Here is a 21,184-nt window from a genome sequence, read left to right on the forward strand (position 1 = left end):
GCGTGATGCGGGCGCCTCTGGACGCTCGAGCCAACGACGACGAGTGTGAGGGGTGTATATTAGAGTGGGCAACATTATATCGACCATGAATGAACCCGTCGGGGCAGGTTGCAAGTTCTCCTTCACCCACCACCACGATTCGGTGATCGTGTTCGCTGCCCCGCTCGCGTTCGAACGCGGAGTGCCGCCCACGCACTCTCCGCCTCAGCCCGCGTGGTGTGGACCCCCCGCAGGCCCGGCTGGCGGCCTCCTGCAGAGTGCGGCGCTGCCGGGCGCCCTGGCTGCGGCCGCCGCCTGCCTGCTGCTGGCGCTGAGCGTGGCCTGCCTGCTGCAGCGCCGCCGGCGCAAGACGGACGACCAGCCGGCCGCCGACCACGGCGCCTACGAGCGCCTGGACTGCAGCCGCTCGCCCAGGGTGTCCATCGCGGTGGCCGGCCCCACCGACCGCACGCCCTCGCCCACGTCCCGGCGCAGTCTTCGCCGCGGCACCAACGAGCCGCATTTCTACGGCGGCTGCATAGCGTAAGCGCCGCGCTGAGGCGACAGCGTCTATTTGATGGCCGCGGGCTCCTGCGTGCGGAAAGCGTCGGCTTCACTTCTTACAACAGTTCATGAGCACCACACAGGTCTATAGCAAGAGGGCGCATTACACAGGCTCGGCGCTTCGCTTTTGCTCTAGTTTTTTTTTTTGTTTCTGTGTAGTGTTACTTGTGACAAATGGTTCAGTTCCTCAAACTTTACCAAGCGCGTAAGAATGACACATAGGCAGTGAACAGGTTTAAGAATTGGACCCCTGAATTGCTCTGACATTGTACAGTGACCGCCATTTAGCTTTACTCTTTTATGTGAGTCATTGGACGCGAATTGTCGGACATATGTCACCTTAAATCACACGGTGATTTGAATACCTGCTGTACACAGTCATTTGCCGAATTATTTCTCGCGAAAATGTCGCTTTCTAATTTTCCTTATATTTATGACAACTTACCATGGGAAGCTCTTTTTTATACTTCCTTGCACCATGTTACAATAAATAGTTTGTAAAATGTACACTGCTTCTACTTAAACAAGATGTTAACGTTCATTTGTATAGTTCGCACTGAACTGTTTCGCATGCCCCTCAGTTAGGAGAATGCGTGTTACTTTTAACATTTTTTTCTAAAAACTATTTTCTTTTTGTTAGTCCAATAACTACAACCGATTCTCCTGGAAATTAATCTTCCGGTAAAACGGCTTTCCGGCCAAAATTAAGTAAGTTTTCTATTTGCACTAATGAAAAACATGCCAAAATATTCATTTCTGCACCTTTGCTGTTGCAATTTCCCCACTGAAATTGTTGTTCGTTAAAAGTTTGAATTTGAGTATTTTTCCATCCACTCGTACAAGTTCAGCCGAAAGGTTAGGAGAATAAACTGCTCGCCGATACTTGACCAGCCCTAATTTCTTACATGTTGGCAGGTGCAGGACGAAAAAGAAAACAAAAAGAAAGCTATAATTCCGTTACGATAACAGATACATATCAATGAGACAAAAAGATAGCATAAGCGTTGTGTTGTAAACAATGTATGAACCAGAGGAAACAGGCTAACGAATATCCCGCTACATTAAAATTAACATTAAGGACAGGGGGCTAAGAAAAACCATCACACACACACACACACGCACGCACGCACACGCACACACACGCGCATATATATATATATATATATATATATATATATATATATATATATATATATATATATATATATATATGAATAAATTAAGGTGCAAAAAAGAACGACCAAAGGACCAAAGGACCTGACATCTTCTGCTGGGCTTGACGCCATGCTCATCTATCATTCGCATTACGATCGTCTAAATTGAAATCTGGCAGAGTACATTTATGGATGACTTCGTCTCTGCGCAGTTGGCTGGGTGGTGGGATTATAATGATTTTTTCCTTCTAAGCGAGATATTCAATTTTGAATTTGGGCCCTGCGCCAATGCTCGGCGTTGTTTTGTACTGACTTTGCCGCACAACACATACGCCTTCGGGCTTGGGTGCGTGCGCTTATGAGTGGGTCTAATCATTCGGCTGGCAACCCCTGCGCATCACACATGTAATACCTCTGGTCTCAAGATATGAGGACGTGCAAACTATGTCACTGGAAAACTCTCGGTCCGCCTCGCTGCTTGTCACTGGCTCGACAAGGTGTCACCGCAGGATAAATCCGGCAGTTTTCCTAACAACTCTTTAGGCAGGAATGAACATTTGAGCCCGCATCTGCTGCAAAATTTCTCGTTGCAGTTCAACGCTGTGTGCTGTGAAATGTGCAACATGATTGCCGATGTGTTGTGCGTCGAAGTTACGGAACAGTACAATACGGAGAGCGACTTCCAGAATTATCTGGATTAGAGCAAAAATTAAAATGAAAGAATTTAACCAGTATAATACTAATCATGTGCTCCGCCATATATGTTGTGTGCGACATTTTCATTTGGTCCCTCTCAATGGTTAAATCATGGACGAAAGCGCTTAAAGCAAATATTCTTATGTATTTTTTAGCATATAAGACGCAGTTTGGGTTGACCTGAAAGCGCTTTCATTAAGAAATGTCCTTCATGGGCAATCAAGTGTACCTTTAAAAATACCAGAAAAAGAAGTTTATCATAAATATTGTCAACCTGGGCAAATTTCCTTCACTATTGGGGATATGAAAGAAGCGCTTCACTAATGACCTCTCCGACGAACACTAATACATATCGACACAGGGCCTGAGTAGACCCCCTAGACAAATTTCTGCATCACTGAACAAGAAAAATTAATTGTGAGTTTTCTTATGAAACCTTGTTTTACATGCATATCGTGGAGACATGAAACGCGAACAACTTAGGCCTAACTACAATTGATCACTTCGTTTCCGCTTCCCACACATCGCGCGATGTCGGCATGAGTTCGGCTTGCAAGCTTTGAGGCTTCCGCCATCATTGGCGACAAGACAGTAGCAGTACAAAAGCGGTGCTCTCGTGTCATTATTAATAAGATGTGTACTGCTTCATAATTTCCTGTTTTCGTTTCATTTGTCCACGATATTATCTTGCGAACTTGAAGAGTTCTTCGCATGACAACGCTTTTTGCCATGGGTAACTTGGTAAAAGACCCTGCGCGATCCATTAAAGGGGCACAGTTTTAAAAAGAAACATCTCAGATTGTTGAGCGACCTATACCGTTGTCCAAGCTAACGTTACAACGCTGTTCAACGAAAAAAAAAGAACTATTTAAAAACACGATGCAAGATACAACTATAAGACCCATGGTGTTCGGCCGTCAGAGGTAAAGACAACCGAACACCGCACGTCATAAAACTGTATCTTGCACCGTGTATCTGTATCTTTTTTTTTTCAACAGCTCGGCTAACATTAGTTTGGGCGTCCCATATCGCATGGAATGGCTCGGGTGGTTGTAAATCCAGTCTGGCATGGGTGTTTTGGTTTGGTGGGTAGCGAGTGTGTATACACTGGCACGTTGGTATGTAAAATCATGACAGTGAGGGTCAAAAGACTGCATGAAAACTTTTCACATGCTCCCCAAAGCACCTTTATACGCAGTGCTATGTTCTATGAAGAAGAAAGGGGGTTTGACTAAAATTTGCAGCGACATTAAAGCAGCAATGTTGTTTATGGACAGTATCGTGCTTTACGCAAGCGGTACATTGAAAGTTCATACTAGTAGTTTGTGTATATTTAGCAACAAGACTCATCTGCCCACGGAAGCGCGCCATGATCATAAGGTACCTTTTGCCGACCCACCTCTTTGTTGTACACATGCCCGTCAATAATGAATAAATGGTGTGGGTGTCAGTTCCATAATAAAAATAGAGCACAAAACTTCGCAGCCGCGTAATGCCAGTAGAACTCCTGCACATTTTTGTCTAACCGATGGAGTGTAAAACATGCTTCAGCTCTCTGTCAAAGCCAATTCCTCCGAGAGAAGCATTAATCAACTGCAAAAGCGTTGCCCGTTTGATGTAAGATGAGCCTTTGAAGAATTGCACTTCGCTTTTGCTTCTCTTTATGGCAGCCAAAGCTCGGAGAACCGGCGCCTTCACATTTTTCATTTCTTATAGTGCACTTGCTAAGAGCTCGGCGCACGCACTCCTCGCTTTCGCTGCTGCCGAAGAGCTAATATTCGCTGCAGATGAAAACAGTATAACAGGAGCGCGAGGGAGGAGACGTGAAACCCTTTTTAATTAAAGATAGCTTTTGACATACACACACAATGAATGCTGCTTACAGATCTGAGACTGCGCCACTGAGCTGTCATCGAAGCATTAATTCTCACGTTCGAGAAGGTAGAGCCAGAAGTGGGGGTGTCACTTTCGTATTGGTCTGCTTTATTATACAGGTAAGTGAGAAGTGCGACAGATAGCCTCCAAGTTCTTCACAGCCCATTAATTTCTGTGATGCACAAAAGAACAAACTTTCGGCTGTCCACAGCGCTAGTGTATCTGTGGATTAGCGACCTCGACAGTTTGAACACGATGCGCGTACAGGCAAGACTGCTTGTGTAGTGTGCTTATTAGTAAACGGCCGGAGTCGCAATTATTGCTTTTAATACCGAAGTCACTCGAAGCTCAGGGCCCGTCCAATATCCGCGAGGTGCCTTTTGTTCTCCATGATGCGCCGGATGACGGCCGGTCTTGAGCAGAGCCGCTGCAGGGCGCTCTCTGGACCTCGCAGGCAGGAGCGTCCGATTGACTTCGTCGTGCCCACGCTGGCCGCATCGTCCCTGTGTGGCTCCGCTGCCAGCCTCGTGTCGGACGCCAGCTCGAGCGTCGCGGAACCCGCTGGGCCACCCTGCTCGTCCCCCGGCGACCCTGGACCCGTTTCTCTGCTGCCTGTCTGTAAGAAACTTAGGCGATGAGCCGCTTTCGACATGCGCGATAGGGGAGGAACCCTGCATGCTGGGGAGTACTGGTCCTTTATGGGGAACACGCCCGCATATGAAAACTATAATCGAAAGCAAACAGAATGCGGGGCGAGGAGTGCCCAATTATGCGCCCGGATCACACGTCTGTGTTATTCGGACGTAGCCAGGGGACCGTATAGAGGAGGTGGAGGAGAAAATAAAAAGAGATTGGCAGGAATGTTAGCCAGAAAAGTGTCTCATTGATCACCCTATACTGGGGGAAGGAAAAAAGTCCGTCCGTAGGCGAACATTGTATAGGAACTGCCTCCAACGCTGTCCATTCCTTTCCTGTCTACTGGTTTTGTGATTTTTTTTTTCGTGTAAACGGCAGTGGTAGCGGAGTGGTTTACGCATTAAGTGCTCACTTGGCCAAAACAGTCATGCGGCAGCGGGTTTGAACCGACAGCGTTTCGGCGGCTACAGTGTTTAGGAAGTCAAAGTGCACTGATGTTGTCATCCTCGTTGGAGAGCCTGGCCTAATTTAAATTACTCCTGGGACTTCTTTTCTTTTTCATGTACGCTGCAGCGTCCACCTGTGTTATAATATTAGTGCGTAAATGTATTTTTCATTGGGATCTCATTGTTAATTTTTAAGTTCTTTACAGAAACGAATACAAAGTAAATGGACGCTATCGGTTTTCAGTACTACAGGCTCCTTTTTCTTCATTTTTTCTCTCTCTCTTTCGTTTTTACTCAACAATGAGAAAGAAGATTAATAATTCAAAAGTACAAAAATGGACGCCAGACATTGGTGAGGCCAAACATGAAGACAATTGTAAGGTGCAGACGAGGTGCTGATTGGTTCCGAAATGCAAAATTCGAAATGCGAAGACACGCGCACAAAGGTACAAACGTACACTAAAATAATTAATACGCAGGCGAACATAACGGACTTCTTCCTCACAATTATAAGAATAATGTTTCGTCTTTCTCTCTAGCATTGTTGGAACTGGGTACGTTTTTCTCTCATACAACAATTTAATTTTATTTTGTAGGCAATAGACAAAATATGAGCGAGAGGCTCGAATCCGAAGTCTTTTACCTTGCAATGTTACATCACCAAGAAAGCAATCAGTGAACAGTAAATTCGCAGTGAGACCTCTCCAGTGATTGAAATTGCACATTTTCTTTGTGTGGACTCTTGAAACACAGCTCATTACATATCAACCATGTTTATTACACAAGTGTCTGGATTTGTGCAATAAAACATCTCTCTTGCGAGTGCGCTACCCATCTGTGCCTCTCTCCAAATAATATTATCACATAGTGCTATCCCGCATTGAGATACTGTGTAAAACGCTAAAGCAAGTTGCATTAATTAAAATATTAAAGCGACACCATGATGCCTTCACGTATTCACTGAATCACTCACCTATTACTTAAACCTTGCCTTCCGTCGCTGCAGTTCAAAGCGGGAGCGACTGTGTTCACATAAAATTTGCATGTGCTGAAAGCTGGGCAAGGAACACCACTAAATGGACGTACGTTAGGCGCGCACACACACATGCAGGAAGAAGGACAGACAAGACTAGTGCTTCGTCTTGCTTGTCCTGCTTTCTGTATTTATGATTTTGGGGCTATAACGCTGCGTCTTGTCTCCTTCTTTGTGTTTACTGTGCATCTGTCTGTGTGTGTCTCACTTAATGTCCCTTTATCAATGTGCCATCAACTATCCCAGTAATAATTTTTTCGGAATACACTGAGCATGCCACCAGGTGCAGCACGGGCGGCTTGTTAACGCATTCTTTTTTAACATGCATCTGTCTACTGCACCTACGATTTGAGCGAGTTACATTGCTTTTGTACTGTCACGAAAGTTTTATACAGATATTGCTGGCATGGCGAGATGGTCATCCTATGTTAGTACATCTTTTCTGGAACTCCGTGACGCGTACATGCTGTTTGAGAAGTCTTCCATTAATACATTGCGCATCCTAGGGCCACGCATTCAGGCTTAGTGTTCAATACACGTAAGACAACTAATAAAAAAAAATGCTGGCTACTGGCACCACGAAAGTATATACATGCGAGAGTTAAATTGTGCGTCTTACATCATCAGCATACGTGGACCACTTTCTGTCCAATCATATCTGCCGTCTGTAGCAAGAAGTTGGCAGAGGTCGGCAGTGCAACATTTTGCAGCGTTTTTTTTTTTTTCGCTTGGTCAACTCAGTCCATTCGGCCTTGGGTGTTTTTTCTGAACCATGAGGTGCAGTGCCTGATCGCTGTCCTCGTAGGTGTTATACTTGGCAAAGTACACATTGTCCTGTGGTTCTTTTGATCTGTCTTGTGTCGCACTTTTTAAAACTATTAAAAACAAATATCGTCTCTTTTCCTCATCTTGTAGTCATTTTCGTGCGCGCTAACCGACATTAACACCTCAGAACTCGCCCTGTTTGCAAGCCTTTGGCAATGCGCACTCTTCATCTTCGTGATTGACCAAAATATCATTAGGCTCTGGCAATGATATCGCTGCTCTCAAGACACCACCGTCCTTAAGGCAATTGACAGCCTCCGACTGTGTACGTATGCCTATTCAATAAGTACGGGCCCATTGTCACATAATGCGGAAAACAGCGCCCCTCTTCGGGCTTATAAATTTTCAGGCGTCATTGCGCAAGCTACGCTCAGTTCACAAAGCAGCCCTATCCGGACTCGAGCAATGGCTACGGTGCTAACGCGCGCGGCTAGTTGTTCCACATTATCCGATTCAATAAGGAAGCATTTCGGATCCCGCCTTGTCGAAGGATTTTCTCTGTGTTTCAAAGGAGCGGCAACGGGTGCAGTGATTATGGCGCAGTCTGCGCCTGCGAAATTGAATTCACCACTCCATAGCGTTTTCCGCACTGCTAAATATTCTGCAAGCATCCCGCACGTGCAGCCAGCCGATCGAAGCACTGATTATTTTTAGAACATGGTGGCTAAAACTCGCACATGCCACAAGGGATCGCTTGGACATAAGCGTTTGTTCGTTCGTTCGTTCGTTCTTTTTTTTTTACTTTCCGCATTGTGTTTTGTGGTAACCATAAGTATTTTTTATAGGTCACAGGAAGTGCACTATTTTGTAAAATAAAAAAAGAAACGCTGTAAAAGGGGAGGGGGACATTTCTCGCATGAGCTTCAATCGTGTATATATATATATATATATATATATATATATATATATATATATATATATATATATATATATATATATATATATATATATATATATATATATATATATATATATATATATATATATACCATGGAAGCAGCGGCGAACATCACCACTAAGCCAATTTGGACTGGTGAAGTATTCTTTCAAACTCTCTTTCCGTCAGTATTGCAGGATCAAGTTCATTGATATAAAATATAATAAAGGGTAAACGTGCGTTTTCTTTAACTGCAAGGCAGTTTTCTCGCATTTGGGCCATTTTGGCGCTGCAAGTTTTTAATGCGATAGTGTTAAGGGCCTCGTGTCGCAGAAAATCCAGTGTCGGCGCCGGTGTCGGCGGAGTTGTGCTTGAGAGAAAATTTCCGTATATTTTTAGACATATATATATATGCTACGCCTTGCTATACGACATGCGATATATGCGGGTTATATTGCCACAGCATTCTATCACGAAGGTTTCTCGTGCCTTGTGTTACATTCTTGGCAAGGCTATTCCTTAGGACTTTCAGAATGACAGCCCACACACAAATGTCATGAAACAAAACACCGACGGCGCATGGCTTTTATGTTGAATCTTGTCACACTTAAATAATAAAAGTGGGAAACAATAACACAAACCTGAAAATGATGTAATTTCTTTTGGCGCGACGGTGCACACCTCCGGGATCCGCGCGAGAGGCCGCGTTTCTACCAGAAAGCTCGCCTTCGTGCATAGCGTTCGCCGCCAGCGTTTCCCGGTAAACATTACTGCTACATTAGCTGCAGTTCTCGGGAAGCGTGAGATGCAGTCAGGGATCTTTGAATGCTATCGCGTTACACTCTTAAAGGTGAAGCTTAAGCGTCCTCCAATTTTTTTCTAAAGTGGCTATAGGCTGAGTCCTTCGTTCTTTTGTAGAATGCAGTGTAGTCTATTTTTTCCTATAAGTAGTTAACTATAGACTTGAATAGGCGTTGTAAGATGCTATGACGCCACGAAAAGCCGGTGCAGAAACTCCCGGTAGGCGGTGCGGCACCTGTCTCTTACTTCCGTAATTTTCTCTGCATGGCTTACCAAGTTTCTTTTCGTGATAGGAGAGACACTTTTGCTGTAGCGGATGAGTAATGTAATAATACAGCTTCACATTTGTCTTTGTGCTCCTTTCGGCGCTCAAGAAAGCGAAGTAGAAAGTAGAAGAAAGGGCAGACTCTTTTCTCGCAGGGGGCGGGCTACAGAAGACTGATTACATGCTGCCAGTAATATCTTAGAAGACGGTATAATTATTTTTTTACACGTGCGGAGAGACTTCCGCAACTGCCACCGACGCCGGCATTGTGATGTCCTTTGGATACACTTCAGAGTAACTAAGGAGCACGACTCCATAATGCTCTACAAGTCTCAGCCTAATCTAAATGGGAAACGAGAAAGGAAAATTTCTCGTAGTACCTTTTCTGGGCCAGGACGCAATGCTTTATGCATTAGGCATAGTTAACTATCCAATGCCCCCAAAAGAGAGCGCGAATGTGGAATGGATGCATTTTCCAGGTTTCATTCCACCGGCGAGATAATTAATAATTTGAGTTTCGCCTGCGCCATGCGCAGTACACCGCGTTTACCTTCGGGCCCTCGTTATCGCGGCCCCTTTCATGAAATGGAGCAATAGCCAATGCAGCCGCGGAAATCTGCGCGTAACTGCTGCGGGACCGAAAGCGGCGTTTTTCAGCGGTGCTGCACGCGTTCCCTCGTGTGCGCAATGCGGGCGGCGGGCAGACGATAACGCTATAGGGAAACAAAGAGCGCGCACAAGAGAACCAAGCACTCCGGCGTTCGCTCGCCGCAAATTGGTTTGCTCACGCAAAGCAGTGGCGCTCGCATGTGCCGCTTCTCAGCATGTGTGCTCCCTGCTGCAGACGTTAGGCGCATTTCGAGAGACTGCGGCGCCTTTCACGCACCGCCGAGCTTGTGCGCGCGCCCTGCACGCGTGACCGCCCAAAATTCTTCGCGCGCCTATGCTTACTCCTCTCACTTACCGCGAGTAACGACGTCAATGCGAGGTGCTAAGCGCCAAATACGTGCGGAAAACACGAGGCAAGATATACCAAGTCATGACGTGCGTTTTTAAATAAAATCTTTCATCTAAATATCAATAAATACTGGTAAAGCATGGAAAACTTCGAAACTCATGTATTAATCGGCTATAGGAGAGGCGAGGGGAGGGGGAGGAGGAGGATAACAAAAACACATATGCACATTTCATACTTTTCGCCTCGTGGCGAGAAGGAAGTTCCTGTGACTATGTGCTATTCACTGCACCGCGTTGTCTATTCTTTTACGCCTTGAATAAGTGTACCGAAGGGATATTGCAGCCAGCTCTAAAAGATTAAGAATGTATCCGAACGTCTTTGCAGAAAATTTTGTGTCTCTGAACCGATGAAAAAATGTGGAAAATAATCTCGGAAGTCCATACATAAAGGCCTAAACATAATTTGGCCGATGTAAGAGCTTTCACGTCGTCACACTTGCGTGCATGCGACCACCAGAGTGGGTGGTGTTGGTGGTTCACGTTAGCCTGGCACGTCCTTCGTCTGCTTTGTCGTAACGTTGCAAACACTACAGTTATACACAGACTAAAAATAAGCAAGAGAAATTGTGGATAGAGAATCCTTTCCATTGTCCGGTGTATGTGATTCTTTTTATTTATAAAATAAACAGTGTCGATGCTGGATGTAGCTCCACTATGGCTCCTTAACACTGTCACCCCGCAGTACGCAAAATATTACCATGAATCTGGATATTCTTCCAACTTACCCTAGGTACTGTAGACTGATATAGACTGATGTAAGCATGTGTAGGCTGATGCTTTTGCCGGGATAGTTCAGGTGAGACTCACTGCATTACATCAAATGCGCGTGACCGATTGGAACAGTTCTTTGCTACGTGTTTGTCAAACCACGTGTCTTTGTGTGTGTTTCTGAGCCTAGCTGCACATTTAAATCCAATAGCTTTCTTTCGCTCTTTTGCCAGTTTTCTTAGCTGGTGGATGGTGGCCGGAATTTCACCTTCGCCACGAGGGCCCCGATGCAAAGCGCGGGTGCTCTAATGGAACACCGATTGTTGAAGCTCATTGCGACGCACTTGCTGTCTACCTATACTACCACCACAAATGTGCTGGTTACCAGCTCTATTATCTACTGAATTACCAAATGAAACAACGAACGTTGCCAAAATATTCTGACTACAACAGATATACACGTTCAAGGGCATCATTCTTTTAATGAAGTGAGTAGCTGTCTAGAAGCGTTCGACTATTCGCTTACATTCGCAATCGTCATCGGTGGTTCCTGCACATTCTATGTTTGTATGTGGACTATCTCCGGTGTGCTCTTACTACTTTGTTCCAAAAAAGACAGAAGATCACAGAAAGCTGGAAACTTGAAATTATGGGGAGTAGTAGAACAAGGAATGTCGCTTTTAAGCCGAAGCGACATTTCTTGTTCGACTGCGTTCCCATAATTTCTAGCAATATTATGCAGCACAGCGTAGTTGCTGAACGTCTGTGGTGTTTTATGGAACCGCCCTTGTGGGATGAGAAGCGACCATTGCTATGTAAGGCAGTAGCATCCCAAGTATGTTAATTTCGTAAATGAAAACGGATTGCAACTATTGCGCCCACAGAGAGGTAGACAACGTGCAAGACCGCGGCAGAAGTGCTGTCAAAGCTGAGCACAGCAGCTGTCTGCGCAATTGCAGTCACAAATTTGGTAGTATCGCTGTGCGGAATTTATTATCGTGTAAAATATCAAGGCTGTATTTCATTATAGTCATCGGGCTTGCAGCATTATGCCGTACAGGGCAAAAATACCTGCAATAGGATTCTTTGCTGCTTCTATGTCCAGAACAACTAATACGAACCTGTCGCAGCCGACAAGGGGTAAACTCGACATAATTACTTATCAGGCGCTTTAGCCACACACAAACACTTTTAGCCACACACAAAAAAAAGTGCGCTTGCTTCTTTTAATATTATTACTATTCATGGAGTCTGCGCGCATTTCGTATGCACGCGTGCTGGTCGGAGTCACGGCGAAGAAGCGCACTAAGGTTCTATTAAGCTACATAAATCAAAGTCACTGCAGCGATGCCGACTGTACTCGTTGTACGTGACACCTGCTCCAACATGCCTTTCTCCTCGTAGCACCCGCATTACATGCAAAATTTGATTTCTGCGGCAGCAGGAGCATTAGTCGGAATGAACTAAACCACTGAGGTTCCTTTACTTCGCGAGTGTTTGATTTTAACTTCACATGTGCTCTCGACTACTGCCTCATATTATTTGATTTACATAGGTTATTCGAATCAACATCACCTTTATCGGCCAAGAGAGAGAGAGAGCGAGAGAGAAATAGAAGACAGGAAAGGCAGGAAGGTTAACCAGACGCACGTCTGGTTTGCTATCCTGCACTGGGGGAAGGGGGTATGATGATGAAGAGAGAGAGAAGAGATAGGGAGAGCACAGTTTCGCGCACAGTTAAAGGTTCGCACCAAGTCTACACATGGTTCCCAAGACCTGTCGACTTGAGGTACTTCACGGGCGCTTTTGTGGCTTTCTGTGCCATCGAGGCGTACGGCCAGGGTACAAAGATCTTCATTACGGAAAGTTGTCTAGAGTCCAGCTGGTTTAGTGCTGTCCCGAGAACTTCACGCTCGGCGTCGTATTGAGGACAGATACGTAGGATGTGTCCAATCGTTTCTGTGGTTCCGCAAGAATCGCACATGGGCTTATCCCCCATTCCAATGCGGAATGAGTAGGCCTTCGTAAATGCCACCCCGAGCCAGAGGCGGCACTATACTGTCGCCTCAGAGCGGGAAATTTTTTTATGGCACTTGTAGCTTTAAGGATGGATCCAGCCTATGAAGATGAGACTTCGGAAAGTTGGGAGAAGACAAGTATTTGTGTGTCATAGCTTTAGCCCCACAATATGAAGCTTTGTTGCAGCGTCGGTGCTTGATAAGGGGATTGATTGGAACTGGTCGGGCATATAGATGGGCAGACTCGGCGGCTTCGTCGGCGAGGTCATTACCAGCAATGCTGGTATGTCCAGGTAGCCACTGGAATATAATTTCATGCCCTTTAGCGATAGCTTGATGGTAATCTTCACTTATTTCATAAGTCAGCGGCTCATGAGTCATATGATATAGGCAAAAATGCAGGCTCTGAAGTGCTGCCTTTGAGTCGCAAAAAATGACCCATTTCTGAGGTGTCTCTTGCTGGAGATATTTGACAGCAGCATGTAGGGCAGCAAGCTCTGCCGCTGTTGATGTTCTCATGTGGGACAGTTTGAATTTGATTGTGGCTTTCGTAGCCGGAATGACAACGGCACCTGAAGAGCTGGTAGGTGAGACCGAAGCATCAGTATAGATGCGTATTCGGTCCCCGTATGTCTCATTGATTAATAGCAGCGTCATCTGTTTCAGAGCTATTGTTGGGTGATTGGCCTTCTTCTTTACACCGGGAATACTTAGGCGCGCCTGAGGCTGTTGGAGACACCACAAGGGTAATGAAGGCATTGCTGCTGGTGTGTATCCTAATGGAAGACAATCTGAATGGGTGATTGTAACTTCAGAAAAAGTTGCACGCGGTCTCTGCGATGGCAAGAACGCCAAGTGATGATCAGGGTCGCGGGAAAAGTGACGGATATGCGTCCTGAGACAATCCACAGCAACGTATGTTTGGATGGAATGATCTTTGGCGAGGATGGTTGTTGCAGCGGTTGATGCACAGCGAGGAAATCCTAAACACGTGCGCTATGCTTGGCCCTGTAAGCTCTCCAATAAGCGAATATTTGACTTGCACGTTCTAGACAACACTGGAAGGCTGTAGTATAAATAGCCTAGGAAGAGAGCTCTGTACAACTGAAACATGTGTTTTTGCGCACAGGAATCTCAGTACCTGAGCAACCGACAACAGTTTTTTTTTCTTCGGGTACGTGCAATGAAGTCTCCAGGAAAGATTTCGATCGATTATTACACTCAAGAATCGGTTGGCCTTTCAATAGGTGATAGTGTGTCCATTAATGGAGACTGGGTATGATGTGATAGGTTTATGTGTGAATGCAATCAATGCACATTTTCCGTCGATACAGTCACGCCTTGTGTTTGAAGGTATGCTGACGTCAAAGTTGCTGCCCGCTGCGATCGCGCGCGAACTTGAAGGCGAAAAGGCAGATATCATCTGCGTTTATCGAGAGGTAGTTTGTTTTAGGCAAAACTTCAGTTAGTCTAATGAGTGTCACATTGAAAAACGAGGGACTCAATACTCCTCCTTGGGGCACGCCACAGTAAGTGTAATATTCAGCTGTGGGGCCATCTTCTGTTTGTGCAAAAAACGACCGGCGAGTTATATAGTCGGATAACCAGTGAAGCATGCGGCCGCCAATTCCAATAGTCTCCAGGGAGTTGATGACGGCGTCATGCGCAACGATGTCATACGCGCCTTTCACGTCAAGAAATAGCGCAACTGATAAGCGCTTACGGGTTTTCTCCTGTTGTACAAACGTTGTCAGGTCAATGACGCTATCAATGGAGGAACCACCCCTGGAGGAATGGAGAAAGCCTGCCATGAAGGCTGGGTAGATATTGTAACGCTCGAGATACCATTGTAGACGTGCAAGGGCGATCCTTTCCATCACCTTCCCGATGCAGCTGGCCAGAGTGATAGGGCGATATGTCGCAAAATCTAATGGAGATTTTTCCGGCTTCAGCAAAGGTACCAGATGACTTCCATTGCCGGGGAACTGTACCTCTATGCCATGAATTGTTGAAACTGCTCAGAAGTGTTCTTGTTGCCTCTTGTCCAAGGTGTCCCAGGGCAGCATAGGTGACGCCCTCAGGGCCTGGAGAGGATGATCGTTTCGAAATGGCCAGGGCAGCTTCGAGTTCTTCCATGGTAAAAGACACGTCGATTTCTGGTACCCAAGCCGCAGGGAGCTAGGTCACTCACATCAATGTTGGTGCTGACAGGCTTGCCAGTGACTCGCACAGAATTCCTCCGCCACACCAAGCTCAGTTTGGCCAAGATGGAGGGCCAAACCTGCGAATGGATGTCGTTGTTGCAGGGATGAACGAAGACCGCGGACTGTCCTCCAGATATGTGAAAGCGGCTTCTGAGGGTCCAGTGACTCACAGACTCTCTTCCATCGCTCACTCTCTAGTTTGTCTAAGCGACGCTCAATTTTCTTTTGAATGCGTCGTGCGTCTCTGAGATCATAAATTGATTTAGTGCGTCTGTATCGTCGCACTGCACGCCGTTGAATCGCACGAAGTCTCTCAAGTTTAACGTCGAAATCTGTTCGGTTTGACGACATTGATAATAAACACTTGGCAGCTTTCATCGCTTCTGCGATGGTGTCGTTGACGTTGCAGGTGAAATCTCCCCGACACGCTTCTTCCATGCGCTACGTGAACTTAGTCCAGTCAGTGCTCTTCGAGACACTATGAGAGAACGACCGAGTGAGTCCATTAATCTTTAGGTAGGTGGGCATGTGATCACTCCCGTGAGTCTCGATGTCGCAAAACCATTTAACATATGACGTGAAGCTCCATGACACTCATGTCAATTCGAGGCAGCTGCTATACACCGGACCGCACAGAAATGTCGGGCTGCCATCGTTCATGAAGCAGAGGTCACAATCAGAGGCAAGGGACACAACATTCCTTCCCTTTGAGTTGATCCAGGTGCTTCTCCAAAGGAAGAGATGCGCATTGAAGTCTCCAGTGATGACCCAGGGGCCATCAGTTTCCTGTAATATATATTTCAGTCTTTCACAGTCAAACTGCTTTGATGGGGAGATGTAACAACCAATAAGAGTGTAAGACACTTTCGTTGTTTCTGACGCGGATGCATACGTATTGGTTGTAGTTATGAGGCTGAACCGTATGCGAAACATAGGTCAAGTTCGTGCAGATATATATGAAACGTTGCTTCGTTCCTCGCATGCGGAAGAAGCAAAAACTTCGCAACCAGATAATCTGTAAGGAGTTCATACGTTCGGTTCGCAAATGACAAGTATAGGAAACCAGTTCTTCAAGACAAATTGGCGCAAATCCAAGATGCGGGACTTCAAGCCTCTGGTATTCCAAAGAAAAATCGTCGCACTTTTAACTTCAGTGCGAAAATAAAGGTTTGGGTGAGCCACGGGGCTTATATTAGGCTTGCAAGTACTGGATTGAGTGCCTCAAGTATTTGCAATGCACCTTGAGCTGTCGATGTCTGCAGCTTGTTCAGTAGCATGCGAATCGTATTCATTAGTGATCGCACCAACGCAACTTCTTGCCGATCCTGTTCAGTCAATTCACCTGCAGAAGATACTCGTGGTAGACTACTTCCGTCGCCGTGCAGTGAATCTGTAGATGGTTGCCGTTTGGGCAACGCAGGCCAGGCTTCGGTGCCTACATTCTTCTCAGTGCCCTTGTGCTTTGAAGGCCTTTCTGATGTGCGTGGCCTGGGTGGCAGTGAAGGAGGTGACAGTGGACGTGGCACACGTGTCACCGACGTAGCTTTTTTTGGAGAAAGTCGGCGACGGGAACCTCGCTTCCTGATTTTAGCGGCTTCTTCTCGATGAAAGGAATGATCTCTTGTCAGTTCTTTTAAGACAGCAATTTCTTTCTTAATTTTGGGCAGTCCTATGATAAAGCCTTATGATATCCGTGGCAGTTTAGACATTTCATGACAGTAGCCGCACAATTATCCGCGGCGTGTGGCTCAACGCAGCGGGGACACACTGCTTCGTTCTCAGAGACGGTGCTCACGTGTCCTGGTTTCATGCAGTTGCGGCACTGCAGAGGCTTCCGAATGAAAGGCCGGACAGGATGACGAAAGTGGCCTACATTAACGTGCGATGCCAGGCAGTTTCCCTTGAGCACAATCTTCACGCCACGTGAGTTGCCCAGGCGCAAGACATCAACAATAACGTCACGATCGCTCGTCGCTTTAACCAGAATCGGCAAGTCATTGTTGAGGATGGCCAAGTCTACGTCGTATACGACACCGATGATGACATCAGAGCCCAGCGGGATGCTTTAGCGCACCTGCATGCCATCAAGATCTGTTACCTTGCGTAGGGCGCTAAGAGCACCCGCATGCGGAACATCAACCACCGGTACATTTTTGCGGGTGTTCACTCTAATGGCCGTGATTTCGTTGGGCACCACGGTCTCCAGCTGAATCGAGACAGATTGCCTATTAAGCCGCTTCATGTTACCGTTGGGTATCACAGGAATAGACAGGGTGGTGTTGGTGTCCGGGCTCCACATGGGCCCAACAGTTTGTGTACTGAAGAACGAAGAGGTCCTGATGTTCCTTCTCTTCGCCTTGGGGCTTCGCACAAGTTCGAAGTCGTCGTCATGAGAAGGGAACTCGATGCAAAGCGAGTAGACGTGGGTGCCCTCGCTGTCGCTGTCAGTCTGTAGCCCGATTCATTTCCTGGAGGCGACCGTCGCTGACGCCACCGGATCCGGCAGACGCCCTGGACAGTCCACGTCCATCGCCACCGAACTAAGCGCGACGAATTTTAAATACACTAGAGATTTCACAGAAATAGCCAGAGGTAGAAAAACAACACTCCGCCCAGAGACACTTCGTTGTCGTAACTTCGTAACAATGATATAGACATCAGAACTCCCACAATAATTGCTGATATAATTATTATTGCGAGGCATTCTTTTCGAGCGCGGCCCAGTTTTTCCTGCCAACAGTCTGATCGCTTTCACGAAGTACTAGAGATATAAAAAACCTAGATAGTACCTGAAGGGCCAGTGAAACAGTGTGCAATCACTCATCCCTTCACACGTCCGCTCTTCGCTTCCTGGAAAAGCGTGCCGGGGTTATTCTATAGGTGGGGGTTGTTGACGGTGACGTTAGCCCTATACAAGAGGCCAGCACTTTAAGTAACTGTTGACGTTGGACGTCCTAGGCGCGTGTAAGAGACGCCAGGACTCTATAAAGAGGGTCGCTCCTTCCCGCTTCAGTGCGCTCTGGGAGCTGCATTGAGTCTCCGCATTGTCTCTACAGTATCGTTTCCCGCCATAATCCTTGGCCCGAAGAAGCTTCTCATCCCATCTTAGCTTGAGGAACGTAAGCGCAAGCGCGCTGAGGCCGTTATTTGTCGTTATGCGGTTCAGGCGCATGAGCCCCGCGCTGCCCTTCGGGAACGAAAACGAATCGACGAGCGTGAACGCTACAAACCGATGAAATCAATGAAACCAGTGGACCAATGGGCATTGCATAATTGAATGTCAAATTAATGTATATTTGTACCGTAATGTAACTTATTGTACATAATCATCTCTAACACTTCGATGTAATAAAACATTTCACCTTTAATAACTACTGTGCTATTCCCACTGCACATGGCACCAGTTGGCACACACGTTACAACTGCGGACGCCGTTTCGCTCCAGAAAATTAACAGGATTCGTAAGAACCCTCCGTCTGGGCAAGCACCAATGCTTCGCATCACCTCGCACTCAACTGGGGTTGGGGCTGCTGTAATTTGAGTAACGAAATATCACTAGTTTACTTTTTAGTTGATGACCATAGGGGCATGTTGTAATTGCAGAATTGAAGTCAGCCAGTACTACAGCTTGACCTTTTCATAAGAATAGGTTATTTGGCCTTAAAGGGACACTAAAGCGAAACAATAAATCAGTTTAGACTAATTAAGCCTTGTTTGAGAACCCTGCAGGCAGTCATTTCAAAAAAATAGTTTGATTATTAGATGAGAAAATGAAGGTCCAAGTATCAGTATTTGAATTTCGCGCTAAAACCCCAGCGCCGGTACGTCAGCATGACGTCAGGGATTCCAAAGTATGTTTTCGCATTTGGGCCGTGTTCGCTGAATAAAGGTTCCCGAAACTTGCGATGTTTAATATTTGGTTCCTTTAGAACACAATGTAGTCAATCTGTACCGCTATATATAATTAGTAGGCCCTAGAACATGCCACCAAAATCCAAGACGTCACAGCCCCCAGGTGCGGAAACTTAAGTAGGCGTCGCTACCCGTATTTCGTTCTTGCGCTTTTTCTGGCTTACCAAACGTCTTATCGTTGTAAGAGTGGTGTTCTTGGTGTTTTACAACGGTAATTTACTGATGCAGAAGAAATCATTTCTCACTTTAGTGTCCCTTTAAACATTGCGGCAGTGCCTTCGTCGCCCTCTGGTACAGGTACTACGCACAAAGCATCTATAAAAGGTTATGCTTCAGTATACCGGATGACCTCAACTCTGTAGTTGTATGGTCCATAAATTCATTGTGCTAGAAGAGATGCAGTTATATTTGCTTAATAATAATAGTACTGACGACTATCGTACAAATTTGGCGACCGCCACGGCTTATTCAGCATTCATATATTATTTTATCTAGAATACAACATTTTAATATCAGAGAGAGTCTCCGCTGAAACACGTGGCATGTAATGGGATTCACGCGTTCGTTTTAGTCCTACCGTCTTCATATTGCAAGGGACTGATCATGTGAATTCATTTTAAAAAATAAAACATACATTAGCCAGTAAGCTAACGAACAAGAAATCAAATTAATATTAACGTGACTACTTCTGCAGAACGAATTATAAGCGCCGGCAGACCAAAAACATAGAAGCGTTCTTGCTTTATTTTATCGTTTTTAATATGGTATAAAGGTTATAAACAGGGATACGGTACCTCAGAAAAATTTGAAAGAAAGACCTACAGGCGTCCTCATTGTCCTCGGCAGGTTAGTTTTAACAGGTTAGTAGAGTGACGTCACGTGCGGTCGGTGTCGGTGGCGGGGGGCTGTAAAGGGAGAGACTGAAAAGAAAATGAGCGCTGTCGCTTGACGTCTCCAGGTGGGGTCTCCAAGACGAGAGGACAAGAGCGGGGCAGTACATAGGAAGGCGGCATGGATTTCAGCGTCGAGAGAGAGAGAGAGAGATACTGATAAATGAAAGGCAGGCAGGTTAACCAGGACTGAGGCCGTTTGGGTACCCTATATATACGCTGGGAAAAGGGAAAAGGGGAGGGAAAGATTAAGAGATAGTCCACTGTGGACATCGCCGACGTGGATATCAGCATCGAGAGCTGCGCCTTAGGTGTGAGGGATGCCGTAGAGGGCAGTGTGTGATCAACCTCGTTTACCTGCATTTTTTTTTTCAGCGTTCACCGGACTATCAATATGTGGGCACATCAGCGTACTTACTGCGCGCGCGAATATTGTGCTGCCAAAATACTCAGTTTGCACTCGTAAAAACGCGAGTTGGACAGTGGAAAGTGCTTTAAACCCAACGCCCTGTAGATGAAAAGAGCCCTTCGCATTGACATGGTTGTTCGGCTTTCTCTCCCTTGGCGTGTCGCAGCCACCTCGCTCCTGGGTGGCCTGAACCCCGAGCTGTACCGGGTGACGGCGGACGACGGCGCTGACGACGGCGAAGAGCGCAGTTTCCCGGAGAGCCACCGTGGCCGCATCTGGTTTTCGCTGCAGTACGAGGACCCCCGCGAGAGCCTCGAGCTGCGCGTGATCAAGGGACGCAACCTGCCCTCGCGCGTCTGCGGATCGGTCAACTGCTGCGACCCCTTCGTCAGGTGAGCGCGCGGAGAGCGGATTCACGGCACGGGGCTGGGCATGGTTCGATGTGCACGCGGTGATCGGTCCGCTAAAGCACCGCTGATGGCTGCCAGCGGTCGTGTATGGGCGTCTTGCGCTGGAACTTGAGGTACAGTAGCGGCGCCTGGTGGCGGCGCGCGAAACGTTATCTGGGTAGTACCGGCTTGGGTAGTATTGAGCCCTGGCTGTGGCGAAGCACGTTTCTGGCCCGAGTTTTACGTCGATTCGCGCTTTTTTCTGCCCTGTTGCGAGTGCGAAAAGGCTCGTCACTTCTCACAGCTAGACCACGTTGCGAGCTAGCCGCAGCCTATAGTTTAACGAAAACGGACTCTCCGTGAGACGTAATGCTAGAAGCAGAAGGAATCGGCGATGCCGATTCGGTGAGACCTAACTCAGCCTCGAAAAAGCGTCGCCGTCGTTACTTCTGCGTCGTGAGCTGCCATGAACAAGAAGGCCTGAAT

At 46.6% G+C, this 21,184-nt stretch overlaps 1 protein-coding gene across 1 annotated transcript in view; it reads left to right on the forward strand.

Annotated features, from left to right (window-relative positions):
• The window catches only part of LOC135911721 (synaptotagmin-15-like), a 387,529-nt gene that overhangs the window by 232,852 nt on the left and 133,493 nt on the right, over positions 1–21,184 (forward strand). The window contains exons 2-4 of the mRNA XM_070528890.1: positions 234–522; positions 4,723–4,886; positions 20,476–20,701. Coding sequence (XP_070384991.1) covers positions 234–522; positions 4,723–4,886; positions 20,476–20,701 — 679 coding nt within the window. The remainder of the gene's footprint in view (positions 1–233; positions 523–4,722; positions 4,887–20,475; positions 20,702–21,184) is intronic.

Source organism: Dermacentor albipictus, chromosome 1 (genome assembly GCF_038994185.2).
Source record: "Dermacentor albipictus isolate Rhodes 1998 colony chromosome 1, USDA_Dalb.pri_finalv2, whole genome shotgun sequence".
Classification (NCBI taxonomy): Eukaryota; Metazoa; Arthropoda; class Arachnida; order Ixodida; family Ixodidae; genus Dermacentor; species Dermacentor albipictus.